At 38.3% G+C, this 21,559-nt stretch overlaps 3 protein-coding genes across 6 annotated transcripts; 1 reads left to right on the top strand and 2 right to left on the bottom strand.

Annotated features, from left to right (window-relative positions):
• Positions 1 to 35: 35 nt before the first annotated feature.
• pld7 (phospholipase D family, member 7) lies at positions 36 to 6,762 on the bottom strand. 2 transcript variants are annotated; one of them, XM_056250368.1, is made up of 11 exons: positions 6,552 to 6,762; positions 5,121 to 6,023; positions 4,123 to 4,307; positions 3,852 to 4,035; positions 3,574 to 3,688; positions 3,332 to 3,459; positions 2,676 to 2,879; positions 2,140 to 2,279; positions 1,238 to 1,403; positions 825 to 924; positions 36 to 617 (listed from the first exon to the last, which is right to left on the bottom strand). In XM_056250368.1, the coding sequence occupies exons 1-11, from the start codon at positions 6,552 to 6,554 to the stop codon at positions 412 to 414; spliced, it is 2,334 nt and encodes a 777-aa protein (XP_056106343.1). In that variant the 5' UTR covers positions 6,555 to 6,762; the 3' UTR covers positions 36 to 411. The 2 variants fall into 2 exon arrangements, with proteins under 2 accessions (XP_056106343.1, XP_056106342.1); XM_056250367.1 differs by having other exon boundaries at positions 4,123 to 4,310.
• An 815-nt stretch (positions 6,763 to 7,577) lies between these two features.
• Positions 7,578 to 11,977, top strand: gpr137 (G protein-coupled receptor 137). Of its 2 annotated transcripts, XM_056250386.1 has the most exons (8): positions 7,582 to 7,660; positions 8,115 to 8,734; positions 8,824 to 8,873; positions 9,789 to 10,032; positions 10,242 to 10,385; positions 10,465 to 10,593; positions 11,567 to 11,685; positions 11,780 to 11,977. In XM_056250386.1, the coding sequence occupies exons 2-8, from the start codon at positions 8,390 to 8,392 to the stop codon at positions 11,871 to 11,873; spliced, it is 1,125 nt and encodes a 374-aa protein (XP_056106361.1). In that variant the 5' UTR covers positions 7,582 to 7,660; positions 8,115 to 8,389; the 3' UTR covers positions 11,874 to 11,977. The 2 variants fall into 2 exon arrangements, with proteins under 2 accessions (XP_056106363.1, XP_056106361.1); XM_056250388.1 differs by lacking the exon at positions 10,242 to 10,385 and having other exon boundaries at positions 7,578 to 7,660.
• Positions 11,978 to 14,608: 2,631 nt separating this feature from the next.
• Positions 14,609 to 21,338, bottom strand: syvn1 (synovial apoptosis inhibitor 1, synoviolin). 2 transcript variants are annotated; one of them, XM_056250375.1, is made up of 16 exons: positions 21,134 to 21,338; positions 19,960 to 20,097; positions 19,785 to 19,877; positions 19,551 to 19,703; positions 18,318 to 18,366; positions 17,972 to 18,075; positions 17,620 to 17,746; positions 17,431 to 17,530; positions 17,275 to 17,340; positions 16,803 to 16,919; positions 16,558 to 16,715; positions 16,337 to 16,480; positions 16,117 to 16,257; positions 15,822 to 16,005; positions 15,615 to 15,727; positions 14,609 to 15,329 (listed from the first exon to the last, which is right to left on the bottom strand). In XM_056250375.1, the coding sequence occupies exons 2-16, from the start codon at positions 20,089 to 20,091 to the stop codon at positions 15,166 to 15,168; spliced, it is 1,845 nt and encodes a 614-aa protein (XP_056106350.1). In that variant the 5' UTR covers positions 20,092 to 20,097; positions 21,134 to 21,338; the 3' UTR covers positions 14,609 to 15,165. The 2 variants fall into 2 exon arrangements, with proteins under 2 accessions (XP_056106350.1, XP_056106349.1); XM_056250374.1 differs by having other exon boundaries at positions 21,130 to 21,338.
• Between the last annotated feature and the right edge of the window lie 221 nt (positions 21,339 to 21,559).

Consider the following 21,559-nt stretch of genomic DNA (forward strand, 5'->3'; position numbering starts at 1 on the left):
CTAAATGTAATTTCAGGAACAACAGAGCACAAGCATTTTCTTACTGAAAAGTAGTTTTATTTTGAAAACAAACTTTACAGCCAAGGCACCTATTACAACATTTTATTGACATGCATGTTTAACCAGTTCAACATCATAGATCAGTGCTTGCTCAAGGACCTTGTCCTTATTCTGGCAAATGTCACATAATGCAAATATACAATAAATGCACTTGATGGAGAAAAAAAAAAGAGAATTAATGTCATATTTATAACAAACATTAAAAATGCACAGCATCCTTTTGGCAAATACATAAAACATAAATAAGTTATCAGTAGGCAGGAATGCCGCAGGGAAGAGTTTTTGGTTTTTGATGTTTTGGTTTTTTGAATCATAATGCTTAGCAACATAACAAATAAAGAGCATGATACATTATGTAAGCTTTTTTCCGCTACAATGTTCTGCGTGAACGTCAGTGATGGGTTGGGCATATTCTGAATGCCAATCCCTCTGGAAAATCTTCTGCAACTGGCTCTGAACAGTATGCTGGCCCTGCCCCACTGCAGAACCTGTCTGATTCACAACAAGCCCAACCCCTGCCGTCTGGGTGAAGTAATTCTCAGACCAGTTGGAAGTTCCTGTAAAACACAATATAACAATCGATCATTGTAGCAGGATTATAAGTATGACATTGACTTTATTGCACCACTCATATTCACAGTGCTTCAAAATGTAAACATGGACTGTTTCTGTTGGCAGGTTTTTATTATGAAACCTGCCGTCAGATTGCAGCAATATGGAAAAGCATGCAAGTGTGAAATTGTGCATGTAGACAGCTAACATACCAATGTAAACAACTCGATCAGTCACCATGTACTTGGCATGGTTGACACGTGCAAACGGAATCCTCTGCTGCTCTCGTGTTGAGGGCACCTCGAAAACTTTCTGTATATAAAAGGTTTATAGGCATTAAAATTAAAATCACCAGTGATGCGGGTGGTGATGGCGCAGTGGATAAGACACATGCCTTTGGTGTGAGAGACCCGGGTTCGAATCCACTGTGAGACACCAATGTGTCCCTGAGCAAGACACTTAACCCCTAGTTGCTCCAGAGGCGTGCGACCTCTGACATAAAGCAATTGTAAGTCGCTTTGGATAAAAGCGTCAGCTAAATGAATAAATGTAAATGTAAATGTGATGCCTCGATTAACATTTTATTTATTTATTTATTTTAAATATAAAGAGCAGAGAAACGTACAGTATGAATGTTGCAGCTCAGAGGGGGCTTGTTGAGGACTGACAGAGACTGAAGAAAGACAAACATGGCACCAGGAGAGTGACTCCAGCAACTGACCAACAGCTTCACTTCAACACCTCTGGTACAAGCAGCCTCACGAAGGGCCGAGTCGATGACAGGCCAAAACCTAAAAATCATGGAAACCAATATTTCAACTAGTCAAACTAAGCTATTAAACACCACATACATTACAAATGATTAACTTACTTCAGTTAATGGAATTATTTTTCCCACTAATGTTATTTTAGTTTTGAGATAGTATTTTTTTTATATATATATTTTGAATGAGTTTATATTCAAGTTTCATTTTAAATAAATTATCAGTAATTTTGTGTTTTTGTCATTTTTATTAGCTATTGATTAAAAAAAGAATATCTATACTTTTTATAAATTTTTATTTCAGTTTTAGTTTTAGTTATTTTAGTATATTGAAATGAGAAATGTCGCTTTGGCTACTAGCTGTTAGAGCGCCTCTATTATGCTTTTATTGGATATTAACTTTCATGTATTGTGTAATATAACTGTTTGTGAATGTAAAAGGTGTGTTTCAAAGATCAAAGTGCCTAATAAATGTTGTTATTGTCTCCCAAAAGAAAGAACCAATTCTGAACTGACTGATGGTCAATAGTAATTCCAGTCTTATTAAACCAGTCTTGCTCAAACGTCATTGGACGTTAAAAAAATTAAAGTGTTTTTTGACCTTGGATGCATGTAAACCTATTGAGGAACTCCAAAACTAAATTAGCAACCTTTAAAATAGCATAATGAGGGCACTTTAATATTTTATTTTATTTCATTTCAGTTAAAGTTTATTTCAATTTTTATGTTTTTAGTTTTACTCAATATAAAATGGTAAAGATTACCGAATGGGCTCCGTGAACTGGGACATGGGAAGGTAGTCCATCACAGACACATAAATGAAGCGCTCAGCATCAGCAATCACTGACAGGATGCTTGAGAGGTCATCAGAACGGCCATATGGTGATAAAGGAGGAGGGGAACTCTAAAAGAACAAGTCAAAAATTGCCATGTAAAAATTTCAAACATTTCTGCTCACACAAAAAAATGCATATCATGTTTAGAAACAAATGAAAATTAATGATACAGGACATACATACAGTCCATGCAATGTGTTCATTAAAAAGCTAAATTTTTTCAGAAGTGAAAAAGGTGACAATATGACAAAAAGCCAACCTTTCTACACAATGCATAAAAAAAAAAAACTCATATAGAATAAATGAAAACCAGCAAACACAAAAGAGTCAGAGAATGAGTGGAATTGTGAACGCGTTGAATAAAATGATTGCAAAACATGCAATTAAAAAATATATATCATGAATAGGGTGAACGAAAACCAGACATAACAACAAAGTCAACTTGTGAGAGAAACACAACTCACAGACAAATAGACACGTGCAGGGACACCGTTGAATTTAACAGCTAATGGGTACTTAGAACTGGAGAGGGCGGAGAACCGGCCTGGCCAGAAAGCAGGTAGAGATCCATTCTTCTGAGCTCCAATGTCCCAGTACACGTCAAATATCCGTGAAGCGTCCTGTGCTAGACAGCTGCAGTCTTCCACAGTCACTCCAACCTCTTTCACCTAGTAGAAATATTGACTATATTTTAGCATAAGCATTTTTATAGGATTGTTTATTTGGGTTGATTTTGACATTATAGTCTAATAAACGGCACTGAATAATGAATAAAATAAAAACAAAACAAAAATTACATTATGTCAAGGGCATTGCATGTCAACAGAAACATCCAATACGATCCATTTACCATCCAATAAGATAATGATATTGATAGATATCGGCTGCGTCCGAAAGCTGCCCTATCAAGCAATGACTTTGCAGGCAGGTTTTTTTCACAAAGGTACCTCACAAAACTGATTCCTGTTTTGCCTGCCTAAGTTCTTTGTTAGTTTCCTAGGTTGTTAATTAGTTTCACACACTAGCTCTTACTGTGACAGAATCTTAACACACAGAATTGGGATATTGTATGCAGCGAAGGATAGCATTTTTCAGCTTCCGGATGCAGCCTTCGACTCACCTGGGTAAGAGAACGCCAATCCATGTTTGCGCTCCCTAAATATATATGCTTCTTATCCACAACCCACAGTTTGGTATGCAAAATGCCTCCAGTGATGCTCTGCAGGTCAACTCCCCTGACGTCAGCCCCTAAAAGAGAAAGCACAAAGCAAGTAAGCTGAGGGGAAAAGGCTGCATAACATTCATTCAAAATCATTCAAGCTCTTACAATTCTCAATGTGTGCAACAGACATGGTGTTGTACCTGTTGCTACCAGTTCGTCTGTGTCTGCAATGTATGGCTGAGGGGCGTTCACTGCAATCTTCAACTTCACTCCTTTTGGTTCCAGCTGCTTCAGTTGGTTAAACACTTTTTTGCCCTATAGAAAAGATACAAATGAACTGCCTTCCCATATAATCAGGATCAATACTATCCTATTATTATCCACATCTTATTAGATCATATGCCGATAACAAATGTTCTAGAGCGTAGAGTGCATTATTCTCACTTATGCACAGTAAAATGTCCACGGCACAACATACCAGCACAGACGAGGGCTCCGTAAGGCCCAGGTCTGAATCTCGGAGTGTGAAATAGAAAGCACCAATGTGAACAGAGCTGTTTGCTCTGTTTAGTAGATTAGTCCAAGTCTCTGAAATGCTTGGCAGGTGTGGTGAGCCTGAAGGGAAGCTGAGGCCCTCTGGGACACTCTCAACAAGAGTGAGCCTGATAAAGAACATTTAGAAACACATTTAAACATCTCAAACTCGCCATTTAAAAAAGTTAGACATTCTTCAGGATCCGTTTCCTCACCTACAGTCAGAGATGCACGTCTCTTGAGGCATCCAGAAACTTTCCAGACAGTGAAGCTCCAGTTGTGACATCAGGTGTGACATGGATTTAGGGACTCCATACTGCAAGATATGCGATGCAAATCCACCCAAAAGAAGGAGAATGGAGGGCACGAGACAGAAAAGGAAAAAGCTCCTTCCTTTTGTCTGCTAAAACAATATAAAAATAAAATGAAAGACATACTATTTACTTATGCTAGCATCTATCTAACAAGATATGCAGATATCTGTTAGTGATGAAATTGCTGTTTTGTGGCTTTTTCATTTCACATATCCTCTTCTGTTGAAATTCTGTTCTTCTTTGATGGGAAAACACATATTTGAAGCCAACTAGACTCAGATACTTCGAATTTGTATATGTATGCAAATTAAAGAGGTCAAATTAATCCCGAGAAAGACATTCTGGTCTGCAGATATGGCTTGCACCGCAGTATTTTTCTTTCTTACCTAGTATTTTTGTCACGTTTTCCAGTAAAAAAGAAAAACACCTCAACATTTTTAAAACAAGATACATTTACTTGAGGAGCAAAACTACTTATTTTATTGAGTCTTATTTTGTATAAAAATTATGTGAGTTTGTGCCTAAAACAAGACAAAATATATTGTTTTAGGCTCAAAACTAGCATAATATTAAGGGAAAACAAGTTTATTTTTCTTAGCCCATTGGCAGTCATTTGTTTTAAACAGAAAACTGATTTTATTTTGATAAACCATTCAGAAAACTTAATATATTATGCCTTGTTTATTCTTAAGTAAATGTATGTTCATTTAAAAATGTTTGGATAGTTGTACTGGAAAACAAGAAAATGATTTGCAGTGATTCCCTTCTTCAGGGTAAATCTATGTCTGTTCACTTAGAAAGGTAATAGCATGCCTTTCCTCAACAGGAAAAACAATAGTCTGCTTGCCCAAGCAAACACCATTCATTTTGCATATTGCATGTAATATAATTCACCTCACCTTTGAGGGTGTAAACATTTTGGCCTGGGTGTGTTTTGTGGGACTAGTATTGCCAGTTTTGGTTCCCTGTCGTGTTTCTTCAATGCATTTTTTACTATCTAAAGGTTTCTGCATCTTAGCGGTTTCATCCTGACCACTAAGTGCGGATCCATCACCCTTATCTGAAACAAAGCACTGTTTCACATTGTTCTCTGTGACACGATTTTCTTCTGTCCAAAGTGATTGGGATACACTTCCTTTTTCCTCACTCAAAGTTTCTTCACAAGCTTGAGCCGAGGCCTCGAGTTGATCATCAGAGGAGCCCGAGCTCAGATCCTCTACAACATCATCCTGTGCCGACATCTGCTCATCTTCTGAGATGTTCTCTGCACTTGCAGTTTCAAATTCAGAAACAGGCTTTGCGACGAGATCATTGGTCTCATAGATGTCCCTGAGTGGGGGTCGCTGCAGTGACATGTCATCCTGATCAGAGTCTTTTGTAATCTCAGGCGTTTGATCAAGGGATTGATCTATTTTCGGAGCTAAAAGAGTGGAGGTGTGATCCGAGATATCACCTTCAAAGAGAACATCAGCAAGGCTTGTGGGTAAACGAGCCGATGGGATGGGCAGTGCTTTTTCTCTCCCCCCAGATACTGGCATTTTGCCTCTTCCAGCCTCTGTAGAACCAGCTTTCTCTTTTTGGCCCTGCTGGCTGGATCCATCCATCTTCAGTGATGACTCTGCACTCTGGATGGTGACTCGCTTGCGGCCCATTGAGCTTTGAAAGGTAGGGATGCGGGACAACGGTGGTCTCCCTGCTTTACGGGATTCCTCTCCATCCTCCTTCCTCTCGGATGTTGCTTTCTCATTCGCCTCCTCATCTATCAATTGTTCTGGTGATCTAAAATATACATCCTCTGGTTCCTATAGCATAAGTTCAAAAACATAATTTAATGCAAAAACATAACATAATGGGTGTATACACATTTGACATATGCAATTTGTTGTTTGTATACATACACTCTTTACACTTGGTACATATGCTTATGTTGTTAGCAATTATAAAATGCAAGACTGTAGATATATAGACAGGATAAAGGGTGTATACAAATAATGTATATTTAATTTGTTGTTTGTAGATGCATTTGGTACATGCAGTATGTTATTATCAAGTATAAAATGCAAAATTATTTAAAAGATCCAAAGACTGTAGAGTAGACAGATAGAATAGAAAGATAATACTGAATAATCAACTCCACATCCCTTGATCTCTAAATGCAAGACTGGTTAACAAGTAGCAAAACGTTTGTCTAACATTATGCAAGGTCAGTAGAAGAAGGTGTGTGAGACAAACTGAACTGTTTAAACGCTAAAGAACAGAAGCTGTAAGTTAACCTTTTTAAACACCAAGCCAGCAAGTTTGAAACCCTAGTTAGCACGCAAGCTACTCACCATGACCACAGGCGATAACTATTCTCAACTTATCCGTAACGAGTAACTATTTTCAAAAATAAAACGGTAAAAACAAAACGTATGACGATCTGTACGAGGTGGTAAACTTGTAGTCGATCCCAGGCGGATACTTTGGTAAAGGAGATGCTGTATCGGTCTGCGACGTGGCTGCAGAACTACAGCTCACACAGTGCGGTACAGTGAAGAAAAGAGAGCGAGAGAGTGAGAGGAAAAAGTGAGGAAGAAGAACCTCGCCTACTAAACACGCTATGAGTTCAGACGTTACAAACCACCTCTGACTCACAGCCTGCGAATCTATACTGACCGCACATCATCACTCTTGTTCATGTTATGAAATGATGAGTTCATCAAATACAATATATATATATATATATATATATATATATATATATATATATATATATATATATATATATATATATAACTTTAAAAAGTGTTATTTAAACCAAGTTGTTGATTTCCTCGCTTTATTCGGTTCGTGTAATGAAAAGCAGGTATAAATCATAATGACAGGAAGGAATGACAGCTGACATGACGGTTATTGATGCGCAAAATTGAACTAACCGCCGTTTCTCCGTTTCTCAGTACAGTAGTACCATGGTTGATTGATTAAGGGCTCCCCTACAGGCCAAGTGCGGTAATGCAACGGGCGTTTGTCATGACTCATGAGTCCTGAAACTAGACTTCAATTCACGCCCTCTACCACTGTAAAGCCAGCCTAGCACTAGTACAAACCACCCCCACTACATAATGCTTAAATACAAAATACTTCCTAAAAATTAAGATGGCGGATCTCTTTGTTCCTCTTTCCCCCTTTTTGAAACTCCTCTGTACCTTTGAAGAGTTTGGTGAGAAAGAATTTTAAGGACAGCATCGTTGTTTTCGTTACCGTTCTTCGTAGTGGGCGTGGTCTTGCATGAGGAGGAAGTCACGTTTGTTTACGTTTGTCATTACCAGTATGTACCGCTAGATGTCGCCATTGATGAGTCCGTTAGATAAGGCAGTGCATAAACACGAAAGGGACTTTAGTGATGAGGGAAAGGATTTATTGGACGTGTCACGTCGATTACATGGTCATTTTTTGTAAGGTATTGTTGAATTTATTTTTGTAATATTTTAGGGGATCTTTAAAGAATGCGTGTCGCATATTTATGCCAAAACTGACCTATGAACTAGCAAATCGATTTTAAACCCTTATCTAGCAACGTTAGCCACACAGCTAGCCACTTTGTATCAGTCTAAACAAAGTAATTTTGATACGAATGTTTCAGTGTTAGAATGAGTTAAACCGTTAAAAACTATTAAAATTTGTGCTGTACACCGTGCAGACGAACAGGTCTAGCGAATAAACAAAAGTCGTGCTGTCATTCGCGACTGTCAAAACTCCCAATCAGTCACACTGTAATGGCTGTTGTCAGATAAAAGATGCTTTTGTTTGCGATGAGGAAAATGGTGTTCTTGTGTCAATTTTTGAGTTGATGTAAAACTTGGCTGTGTTACTTTAGTTAACGTACATTTAACGCTTTCACTTTTATTTTGCAGATCACAGGTTGAAAAGGGAAATTCTCACAAAGGACTTTTTTTTTCAGAAGAAGTGTGTTTTTCTTGTCGTGTAGTTTGATCCTGGCTTCACCATATGTGACAGAATATCATATAATGATACTCAGACAAAGACAGTACGGCTGAATTAATTTTTTTTTTACCATTTTGCTAATATGATTTATACTGAAATTTTATACCATTTTAGTTTTATTTTATTTTGATGCTTTGGTATATACATTGTTTTGTATAATATTTTTCTCACATCCATCATCATAATGCACACTTCAGTTCCACCTTCCCCCATGAGACCAGCCGTGGCCCCATCAGTACAGCTGGGTGTCACGGTTCTTTACGCCTGTCTCTATGGGGGTCTTTTTTTAGTCGTATACATTCAGCTTTGGTTGCTGTTAATCTACCGGCATAAGCGATGGAGCTACCAGAGTATTTTTCTTTTTCTTTGCCTGTTCTGGGCAGCTCTTCGCACAACACTCTTCTCGTTTTATTTCCACGATGCCCTTGCGGCCAACCACCTGTCCACTCCAGTCTACTGGCTCCTTTATTGCTTCCCAGTGTGCTTGCAGTTTTTCACTCTGAGTCTCTTCAACCTTTACTTTACTCAGGTAAGTCAAGTTAAAGTTAGATAGAGAAAGATTTGTAAGATGTTTGTGAAATCAATCCACTCCCTAATAACAACGTTTCATTTTGACAGGAGTTGCTCAAAGTCAGAAGTGTATTCAACATTGAGCCCAGCAAAGCACTGTGAGTTCACATACATGCATGCATATTAGTTAGTGCTGTGTCAAGTGAATAAAATAATCAAATTAATTACATGATGTGATAATTAATTAATCTATTTAATCGCAAATTAATTTGCACATCAAATTCAGCTGAGAAATTTCCCCCAAAAGATAAAGTGTTAAATAAGAAAAACATCAAAAAGTTATTAAAGTAGATTTAGAATTAAATATTTGACATATTCAACATTTTACACAGAAGCCTTTAAGGTTACAACAGCCATTCTTCAAAATATCTTGTCATAAATAATCATACAGGTCAATAAAAAGTCATACAGATTTGAAACAACATGAGGGTGAGTAAATGTAAATAAAGAGAATTTTTTCGTTTCGTTACACGTTATTTTTTCGTAACTAATTAAATTAACATGTTAAATCTACTGCCTTAATATTAATGGATATCATTTGTTTAATGAGAATTGTATGGAAGCTTGTTTCTGTCACTTTTTGTCTCACAATTCAGATTTATTTTCCTCAGAATTGCAAAATTGCGAGATATAAACTTGGATTTGTTTTTCTCATAATTGCGAGTTTTGTGACTCGTAATTCTGAAATTTTCTGGGAATACCGAGTTAAATCTCACAATTCTGACTTTATTTCTCAAAATTCAGAGTTCAAATCTCGTAATTATGACTTTATAACTTGCAATTGTGAGTTTATATATCTCACAGTTCCGAGTTTATATCTGAACTCGGAATTGTGAGGAAAAGGTCAGAATTGCGAGTTTATATCTCACAATTGTGAGGTTTTTCCCCCCCTTTTTTTTTCAATTGCAAGTTATAAAGTCAGAATTGTGAGATAAAAAGTTGCGATCACCTTATGATTTATTCCGTGGCAGAAACAAGTTTCCCAAGAATTGTGTGTGAACTTTGACTTCCAGACGGGCGGCTCGGTGTGTGTATGCCACCATGAGTGCCGTCTTCCTGTGCGTCAACATAGTTTGCGCAAGCCTCGCAGAGCATGGAGGTTCTGGTGGAGGTGGTGAAAATGCTTGGAGCCTGGTTTTGCTTCGGGTTCTGGTTAATGACCTGCTGTTCATTCTGGAAGCTGTGTGTCTGGCCACATCTCTGCTCCTGTTAACTCGATTCTCGCCCACCACCACCCCCCCTTATCTACGCAGTAAGGTACATACTTTGCAAGGACTTGAGCTCAAATGGTAGTCGCAATCTATTTTACTTGTTTAATCTGAAATATTCTGATGTAGTTTATGGTACTCTTTGGATAAGTGTCTGCTAAATATCTAATCAAGAATAAATCTCTGTTGCTGTTCATGATAAACAAGACAAACTTTGGTAAAAAAAAAGCATTATTTCCAGCTGTGTTGTGTTTGCAGGGGCTTTGCCGGACTGTGGTGTTGGGGGCCGGTGTAATCTTGCTCTTCTCTAGCAGGGCTTGCTACAATCTTGCAGTGCTGTTTTTGTCTCAGAATCATAAAGTCGAGGCTTTTGACTATGACTGGTACAACATTTCTGATCAGGTGGGCACTTTGTGGGTTGCTAATGAAAGGGTATTTCTCTCACTGGTCAGTTTGTGATGGTTGTGTGTTCTTCTCAAAGGCTGACCTTCAGAGTGAACTTGGAGAAAGAGGCTACATTATCTTTGGAGCAGTTCTTTTCATTTGGGAGCTGCTACCTACTGGCCTGCTCATTCTCATCTTCAGAGTTCGCCAGCCTCCTCAAGAAAAGGTCTTTATTTATTTTTGTAACCCTCTGGTACTCTTTGGTCAGTTTTGACTGAAAAAATTTATGTTTTTTTTAGGGCTGGGCAACAATTAATCACGATTAATCGCATCCAAAATAAAAGTTTGTGTTGACATAATATATGTGTGTGTAGTGTGTATAATTATTTTGTATATATAAATACACACACATGCATGTATATATTTAAGAAATATTTGCATGTATATACTTTATATATATTTATACATAATTAATATTATATATAAATATAAATATTTGATATATTAATAACACATTTTTCTTAAATATATACATGCATGTGTGTGTATTTATATATACAAAATAATTATACACACTACACACACATATATTATGTAAACACAAACTTTTATTTTGGATGCGATTGATCACGATTAATCGTTGCCCAGCCCTAGTTTTTTTTGTTTTTATTTTAGAATTTTTTACTTCATGGTATGAATGAATGGTACGAAACTTGGTAAAGGGGTTGACACACTTGCTTTGTGAAAAAAAAAAAAAAATCGTCATTGTGCAAAAAATAGTCACTCTTGTACTTCTCACATTAAAAAATGTCCGCATTGGAAATGAATGAGAAAAGGAATAAATTACATTACAAAATATATTCACATAGAAAACAGTCATTTTTAATTGTAATAATCTTTCACAATATTACTGTTTTTACGTTATCAAATAAACGTAGCCTTGCTGTGCATACGAGACTTCTTTCATTAAGTAACCTTACAAGACCCCAAACTTTTAAACAGTAGTGTACATTTTCTGTATTTAGTTCAATGACAAAAAAAAAGAATGAAAAGCAAACTAATCTGCCAATTTAATATATATATATATGCATTAAATGTTGGCTTCCTGTATTTAAAAGAATATATATATTTGAATAAAATAAGTCTGAGCACAAAAAAAAGTCACGTCATTGAGATGTTTGCTTTGTTGTTTATTTCAGAACTGCAGCCCAGCCATGTGCAACACACAAGCCTCACAGTCATATTTCTTTGATGATCCTCGAGGAATGGATGATGACACGGCTTCTCTCTGGAGCCACAGTATCAATCCTCATAGCAGGTAATGTGTTCATCAGGCTTTGAGTATTACAACTCAGATATTTGACGTTAAAAGTTGTGATATAGTGATCAAAACCGAGTGTCTGCACCAACAGCTGGTTTGGGTCGAGTGAGACGACTCCACTCCTCTTCAACAGGAGCGACCAGATCAACCAACACCACTCGCTTTACTCCACTCCACAGACCTGACCGCTATGCAAAGCTGCAGAGATCTTCCTCTGACCTTCTCAGGCAATAGCACAGCATTACCTCTTCCTGTTGAGTAGCTCAATAGGTTTGTTTGCACTAATACTTCTGAAATTGCACCTTGACTTTTTGAAGCTGAGCACAATTAGACTAGATGCTCATGATAAAAGGGACCAGATAATGATTTTACTACAAGGATTATAACCACATTTATCTTTTTATCATTCGTGAGAGAATCTTTGAAATGTATTAACAGATGTTATTTTTATTTGTGAGTGTGGGATGGTGACCTTCCTCCCATTTCAAATGGTGCATATGGAAGCAATAAATTTGGTACTTTGTGCTCTGATATTTGCCAATTTACGTTAATAAAAAACTAATTTAAACATTTTCATTTTTAACTCGCTTTTTACATATTTATGGTGCGTTCATGTATTGTTGGAATTTCAGTAAAGACTAACACTCAGACTTTAGAAAATGAATCTTTATTACTCATTTGACCATTTGTGACGTGTTTGCCGTCCTTCCTACGGGATTCGGCAAAAGTTTAATTTATCAGCTGGCTCCGATGGTCGCTAAGAAGATGGGACGCAATGAAAACCCTGTGGTCGTTGTGGTTTCTCCTTTGGTGGCACTTGTGGAGGACCAAGTAAAATAAGCAACACTCATTATTTTACTACTACTTCCAGCGTGTGTGCAGTTGAGTTATGTTGACTATGCGTAGCTCAACATACGTCATTTACTGCGTTGCTCTGATTGGTTGTTGTAGGTCTATCCAATTGACCGTTCGCAAAAGCCACGCCCCCTAGTTATTGTTACTACGCCTGTCAAACAAATGGTCAAACACGACCAGCGCGACAGATTGCCATGACGGGAAGAGGTATACCCGTGCGTGTCAGTGACCTTTTTTGGAGCAATACCTCAGCGATATCCTCCAGATCGAGGCACAAGGGGTTACAGTATGCAGTGGAGGAATATATTCAAAATATAAAAATACGCAATGGAGACACGACTACTATCGAGGCGAATGCTTATATACTAGGGATGGTAAGATTCACCGATTCCCATCGGTGCATCGGCATAAAAGCTAACGATGCAATGCATCGATTTAAATAAGTGTGCATCGATACAAGTTGGCATTTGTATCGCGATGCATCGTTTCTAACATCTGCATCGGTAAAAAAACTATATAATTATTAGTAGATGCGCTATACTTTTACTATTTAGAAAGTGACCAATCATTTGTGACCAATATTTTATTATGTAACTGCTGCGTTCACACCTAATGGTGTGTTCACACCGAACGTGAATTTAATTATTTGCGCGAGTAGATTACATACAAAGGCAACATCCAGAGCCACCGTGCACAGGCGTGTGCAGGAAATGGGCTACAGGTGCCGCATTCCCCAGGTCAAGCCACTTTTGAACCAGAAACAGCGGCAGAAGCGCCTGACCTGGGCTACAGAGAAGCACCATCACTGACTGTGGGTACTTGACACTGGACTTCAGGCATTTTGGCATTTCCTTCTCCCCAGTCTACCTCCAGACTCTGGCACCTTGATTTCCGAATGACATGCAAAATTTGCTTTCATCCGAAAAAAGTACTTTGGACCACTGAGCAACAGTCCAGTGCTGCTTCTCTGTAGCCCAGGTCAGGCACTTCTGCCGCTGTTTCTGGTTCAAAAGTGGCTTGACCTGGGGAATGCGGCACCTGTAGCCCATTTCCTGCACACGCCTGTGCACGGTGGCTCTGGATGTTTCTACTCCAGACTCAGTCCACTGCTTCCGCAGGTCCCCCAAGGTCTGGAATCGGTCCTTCTCCACAATCTTCCTCAGGGTCCGGTCACCTCTTCTCGTTGTGCAGCGTTTTTTGCCACACTTTTTCCTTCCCACAGACTTCCCAACGAGGTGCCTTGATACAGCACTCTGGGAACAGCCTATTTGTTCAGAAATTTCTTTCTGTGTCTTACCCTCTTGCTTGAGGGTGTCAATGATGGCCTTCTGGACAGCAGTCAGGTCGGCAGTCTTACCCATGATTGCGGTTTTGAGTAATGAAACAGGCTGGGAGTTTTTAAAAGCCTCAGGAATCTTTTGCAGGTGTTTAGAGTTAATTAGTTGATTAGGTTAATAGCTCGTTTAGAGCCCCTTTTCATGATATGCTAATTTTTTGAGAAGGACCTGTATATCCACACAAAACAAATTACCCTCAATACATCTACAATAAAAACAATAGATTTTACAGAGCTAATCAATATAAATATTGATTTAATAATTATAAAATATTTTTTTCTTCCATAATTATTAATAACCAACATTTTACAGAAATATCGTTTACAGAATAACATTAAAGAGTTGAAATATTGGTAATTCTAGCCTCACGCTCATAGTTTTGATTAGAATACATCACATCCGGTCGGCCGGTCGCATACGGTCTTGCCGCAGAAGTTTAGATATTTCAACAGATCCAAAACTCAAATCGGACACTAATTTTCCGCATACGCATATGATCGGAACTCCCCGCAGCTCCCGTACGACTCTCCATTGGAAATGAATGACTTCCGGTCCAACGGCTGTCGTTTGTCGTGTGCAGTGGAAAGGCGGCTTAAGAGTATTTGATAATCACTATTTGAAATAGAAATCTTTTGTAACATTATATATTGATTTAATACATCCTTGCCAGATAAAAGTATTGATTTCTTTGACCCCAGACTTCATAAACACACCAGACATACACAAGACTGTTTTGAACAGTTTATTGTGCAGTATGTACATATCCTCCTATTAAAACACTTTATACATTATGTACATTAAGTTAATTTACTCATATTTGGTTCATGGTCATCTTTTACCCACAACCAAAGTAGATCTAAGAAAACAAAATCTATTATGTAGAGCTAGAAATAATGAAAATACACAAAGAAGGGAGAAAACATCAAATTTTAAGGGCACATGAGAAATCCACAGACCTTGTTGATCCTCTGAGAAACAGAAATCACATTCAGAGAGGAAAGTCTCGTCAATACTCGATTCAATAGTCAAGGCTGACCTTCAAAGTGCAAGGTTTTTTTTTAAATCTTCACGCATGGTTACCCAGAAACCAGTTCTCTAACCGAGTCTTCTGTACACGCGACAATGACAAATCCTCCATACACTGGGAAGTGCCTTGATGTGCTTCATTTAGATAACATCTAAGAACACATGAACTTTCCTCAGATAATCTGACATCTCAACATGAAAAGTGCCCAAAAAGTCCATAAGAAGCGTTTCTACTGTCATGTATTTAAGCATCACATCATCAGTGGTCAGGAGTGGGCATGGTCTCCAGTTTACGGAGGCGACGCCGTCTCAACTCGGCAGCGCTCGGCTCGCCGTCATCTTCATCTCCCTCCATCCGGTCTTTGTCGTCCTCTGTGGTTGAGTCTGGTCGAGAAAAGCCTGTAGCTCCATTCACTGATTCACCTAGGAACAAGAGAATACAATGACCCTGGTACTAACATGCGACCAAGGCGCCTGGCAGCCAATTGGCTACATAGTTAATATATCTGTGTTAGAATGTTAGTGTTTTAGTATAATAGTTTAGGAGAGTAGGAGGTGCATATATGGATATACACACACATATATAACATTTCACTGTCAGTCATGCTGTGTATCAGGGGGCGTGTCAATTCAAATATTACTCTTTTTATACAATATTAGCTCAGTCATTCAGGAAGTTGTGGCATTATTTTTCCTTCTTCCACTCACCGCTCTGAGCCTCGTTCTCCTGACTGGGGGTTTCCGTGTTGCCCGGGGAGGGTGAGGACTCCATATTCACTGATGCACTCGTCTCACCAGTGTTGGTTTCTGATCTTGGCGGACTAAACAGGAAGTTTAGAAAAAAACACACGGGGATTTCAGAGGTAGGAACTGGACGTGCCACTCTCTATCAAACCTTAAGCAACACTTGCATACCTTAATGTAGCCACCGTGCTGAGGTAGTGGTGAATGTTGAGCATGGCGGCATCCAGCAATGTGTGGATGTTGTGAAGGCACTGCAACCTGGCTTCCAAACCTCGCCTGCCCTCCTGCTCCAGTTCTCTGAGCTCAGCCTCTGACATGGTGGATAGAGTTGATGGTGGCGGTGGCATGGATGACACTAGTAAACAGATATCACAGTTTACTCAAATATCTGACCTGGAAGGTTTCTAAAGCATTTGTTCTACATGAAGTTATCTAACAAGAAAGCATTTTGACCACTCTGACATACTAAAAGGTGGAGGTGGAGGCATCGGCAGCCATGGAGCTGATGTGAAAGGTGGCGGCATGGAAAAGGGGAATCCAGGGATAGCTCCAGGAGCAGAAGAGGCGCTGTCTGCAGTCGGCTGAGTTGAGCTGCTGGCTCCTGATTCTACATGACAGATGGTGAGAATTTTTATTAGAATCATGGGTATTCTACATTTCCACAGGGAGGTAGAACAGGTGCTCACCTGATCCCTGAGCTCCATCGGTACTGGTCTGTGGCGTGTCAGTAGCTGCCTGTGCACCAGGGGCAGCAGGAGGAGGTGCGCCAGGGAAGGGACCCCAAAATGGAAACAACCCCGGAGGAAACTGAGGTATCATACCTGGAGCAACTGCACAGAAGTGTAGGCATGCAATCTCAATTAGCAATCTCAGCCAAATATCAGCAGATTAACCGGCCTGGTCTTACCATTGACAGGTGGAGGTACGGGTACGGGAGCAGGAGCAGCAGGGGCAGGTGCTTGTGCAGGAGCTGGGGCTGGATTCTGGTTTGGCTGGGATGCTCGGAGGACATCCATACGACAGGTGGGACATGTCTGCTGTCTTTGGAACCATGAGCGAAGGCAACTACAATGAGAGGAAAAGACCATTTGAAATATGCATGGAGATATCAACACCAAAGGAACTGAGATTTGTCAATCAGTGGACATGAACCTTGAGTGAAAGATGTGGTTGCACGGCAGTTTCTTGGCTCCAGTCACCATCTCTTCTCTGCAAATGATGCACACATTGTCGGTGGCTTGCAAGTCTTCAGGGGTGGCATCAGGATAGCTGTGACAAAGCATGGCAACCAGCGATTTGAGAAACACTCAGAAAACTGTTAATACATACTCAACATATTAAAAACGGCACAATATTAAGAAAAAGACTAAATATAAAATAAAAACAGATTTAATTTTACTGAAAAAAATAAACAAAATACAAAAAATATTGAACGGCATAAAATTATAAAAACATTAAATACACAATAAAATAAACAAATACTTTTTTCTAAACAAAAAGAAAAAAAATACAAATAAAGAAATTAATACTAAAAAACATTTGTCAATTAATAAAATAGATGAATAATAAAACTTTAAAAATAATTTCATATTAAAAGATATGATTATTTTAGAGAAACACTCACAGAGTATTCATATTACGAATGGCTCGTCGAGACATGATGGCGTCTGTTACTGCCTTCTTGAATTGCCTGATGAAGACAGACATTTTGCACACGACAAAAGAATAAAGACAAGCTAGACAGCTGTTCATAGCTGGAATCTGATGATGTATCACTCACCTCATTGCGAGATACATGGGCCGAATGGCAAACAGAGGGAAGGTGTGCACTTTTATCATTATGGTCATGAACGCCATATACAAAAGCACCTTGATGAATCCTGAAGGATAAACATAATATCAGTCAATCTGTAAATGGGCTTATTTGATAGATAGGCAGCATCCCATGCTCTGGTTCTCTAGGACGTACCTGTAAAGAGCTCTGTGTACAGCATGTAGACAGCTTTATTGTCCCATGGATTCTCACTCTGCAGATCAACTGTATGTAAGGTGTACTTGATGAAGGTGGTGAGGACCATAGTCATCAGAATTGCATACTGAAAGAAATACAGCATTCATGTTACTGTAAAGTCTATGGCATTTTAAAACTCTAGTAGTATAAAATATGTTCTGATTTCTAAATTGCTCAACTTCATCAAGTTATGGGCCACCATGTGAGAGTTTAGGGTCAATGGGCCTTTCAATAATATTAATGAAATTCAGTTTAGCAGGATCTCACTCAAGCTAAGACATAATAAAACTAGAATTAAATTGTTGTTCACCTCAAATCCAAAAACCAGCTGCACTGATGCCCCTCTTGTTATAATGCTGTGACACGCATGATTGACAAACAGAAAGTCTAACACTCCCAGCAACACCATAAGAGCTGTACCAGAAAAAAAAGAACAGTAGTGACACGCTCATGAAATGATGCAATACCACAACACAGTGACTCCGAAGGCAGTCTAATGTCAAATGCTTTTAAATTTAAAATGCAGGTGCAGCTCAAAAAATTTGCATGTTCAAAAAAATGACTTGGTAAAGTAGTTTCATAAATAAAAAGGAAGTAAGAGATATACTGGTGCTATAGAAAACAGGCCGCAGCAAACCCAGTCATAATGTACTCACAGAGAACTCTGAAGTGGAAGACCCAGGAGATATTTGGACTCCTTTCCATCTAAAAAATCAATTAAAACATTAGAATCAAAAAATTATATATATATATATATATATATATACACACAATTTTTTTTTTTTTTGGGCTGTCACTAATAAATATTTAATAGAGTAATCAGTCGATTTTTGAGGCAATCATTTTTGGTTCAAATAAAGGATCAAAAGTAAGTAATCATGGTTTTATAGAACAAGACTGTTAAAAAACATAATATAATATACATAATATAAACAATCAACTTGCGTATCTATGTTGTAATATATTAAATGCCTGCAGAGGCCAAACGGACTGGTGTTGTTACCAAGCGTGCCACACGAGTCCTGAAAAGTGAAGCCAGAGCGTCTCGATCGCCCCCAGGTTGCTAGATGCAGTATAGCTCATAAACCCCGCCTTCTCCATGTAACGCAATGAACGCGAGACAAACTAAACAATCAAATTACACTTCAAATCATTTTTTTCCAAATATGGTTTCTGTCATTTTAGGCTGTTTTTAAAATCACGCTGAAGTTAGTTCAAGTGTTCGTTCTTTAAATAAGTTTGGTTTTAGTTAGTTATTTGATGCTATAAAAACAGGGATGTGACTTCTTCAATCTTTTTTTTTACAATCTATTGTTGTTACACTTTACAGCATGATAAAATCCTTGTTAATATTGGCTAAACAACATTTATTTTCAAATATCCATTTAATTTTTAATATTTGGCCTTTTCTTTACGATAGAAATGCTACAGCCACTGTAATTTCTTGTAGAAGAATATGTGGACATCAAAACATGCAAACTCAGCGCATGGGTTTAAACTTTTATTTTGAAATCACGGTGAACAGGTCGCATATTTAGAAACATATTCTCCTGTGTTGGCGTAGGCTTATAAATGATTCACCTAACAAATTTGATTAAATGACGCACATTGCGTTCCCAGACGATCGTTTTAAGCAACCCGAACTCACAGCATATGCAGAGACGGAGTTTGAGACGTGCTCCACACATGTAAATGATAACAGTTCATGTGGAGAAGCATTTACTGTGAACAGATCCGCAACTTACACGCATGTAAATAATTAAAGCGCATAATATATATATTAAACTCGTAAGGCGTACATTTAATTGAATCACATCCAAAAAATTGTGACAGCCCTACAAATATTGTATATATTGTATATAAAATGTAACATTTCAATATTCACTCACAAAATCCACCCTGTCTTCAGCCAGCCAATGGAAGCACTTGAGGAAAAGCAGCAAAGTGAAAAGGGCCACAAAGCGAGGGGAGAAATCATCCCTGAAGACTGTAAAGGCCAAGCAGGTCTCCGTCACTGCATACCAGGAGCGTTCAATCAGGTGCTAAAAATATAAAGAATATAAAAATGAGAATGACAAAAATAAAAATTTGCCCTCGCACACTTAGACAATTTAGACACCAACCTCCATTTCAGCAGCTCTTAGTTGCCCGAAAAAGACCTTCCGCATAAATTTCCCCAAAAGGAAAACCAACACGAAAGCCTGAATGTATAAAACCTGTCAAAGAAAAAGTACAGAGTTTAGTGTCCACCCGTCTTTCCATCAACATTTGATACTGAATAAACCAACGGCGACTTACTGCCATACTAGGACTGCTTTTGGTGAGGTACACCACAGTCGGGTAGAACTGGTGCTTGAGCAAGTAGGCATGGGCAATGACTGTGCCAGTCAGTGCCAAACTGATGGTCGTCACAAGAGTGGCTCGCACCATCTTGCACTGCAGAGAGGAGAAAATGCACTGCTCTCAAAAAGGACATGAGCTTCAGAATCAATGATGAGGACAAGCAACATTTCATGACACTCAAACAAATATTAACAACATTCAGCTGTGGCATGTCATCAGCTAAAGAAGGAAAACCTGAGCACACACAGAAAATAAATTCTGTCATAACATATATTTTGAAGAATGTTGGTGGAAACCAGAGAGTTGACGCACCCATTGACTTCCACAGTATTTTTGTATACAATTGGATATAAGGCCGTTTTTATAATAATGTTATATGATAATACATTTTAATAGCATTAAAGTAAAAAATATAACGAACATCTAACTATACAGTTTATGAACAGTGAATGGCTTTTTGTGAGGTAAATTGTTTACAAGCCGTTTTATCCATAGTTAAAACACTGATTGAGCTATTACATGTGACATGATATATTTCAGTAAGTTGTAACTTACTGTTTCCTGTGACATGCCCTCTGATGTTAGTTTATGTTTATTTTGTACAGTAATTAGAAGTAACGAGGAAGAGATGATAGGTTCACGTGAACTACCGCTTGAGAACAGTCAACAATACTAAAACCCGTATAAATATGGAGAAAAAAAAAAAATCACATGCCTCGCCTCGAATAGACATTTCTAGTAAACTGAAGTGAAAGTAAGGGCCCACATCACAGTAGGCATATGCATAAACTGGGCATGTTTTAAATATTACTAAAACCAGAAGTGACTAAAATTAAGCTTTAAATTAGTTACATTGTAACTTATTAGGTTTGTCTCTAACACTTAACTTAGCTGCAGACTGTTTGAAAACAGCACCCATACATTAGCACTGAACGGTTAAGTTACATGAATGCTACGAAAGACAGCATGACAGTCGTTATTAATCTAACTTGCAACACAGATAATAAATACTGACTAAATCCGCGAAGACGTGTTATAATAACCCGACCATATGCTGGCAAGTATGAACTGGCCGACTAGCTAAAAGCAGTCAGTAACGTTACTGAGATGTGTCTTACCTAGCAGCTACAGCCGCAGAAATCCGCTATTTCTGCTTTAGAGAGATGACCTCTTTTGCGTTCCTCTTCTTATGACAGCGTCGTGCTTCTATCCTTCCATCTAAAGCAATCTTGTTGCTTCCAAACTCTTGTAGTCACGGCTACGTGTTTATTTTTCGCTTGCTCTCGACAAGGCCACCTCACTTCCGGTGAGAGCTCATTCCTGCCAGTAGAGTGAAGACAGCACAGCAGCTTTGAGACTGCTGAACCGATCGCTATGGTTACGCCTACAAGAGTTTCCATTTCAAAATAAAAGCATATCAACGGTCACCAGGAATGCCAAAGCTGACTTAATTAAAAATAAATAAATATACAAAGAAATGTAAAAAAAGTACAAATAAATGAGTATTTATACTTTTATTTCCTTATTTATGTATAATTGTATTTTTTTATTTATT

The sequence above is a fragment of the Rhinichthys klamathensis genome, unplaced genomic scaffold, assembly GCF_029890125.1.
Source record: "Rhinichthys klamathensis goyatoka isolate OS25496 unplaced genomic scaffold, OSU_Roscu_1.1 h1tg000068l_1, whole genome shotgun sequence".
Lineage (NCBI taxonomy): Eukaryota > Metazoa > Chordata > Actinopteri > Cypriniformes > Leuciscidae > Rhinichthys > Rhinichthys klamathensis.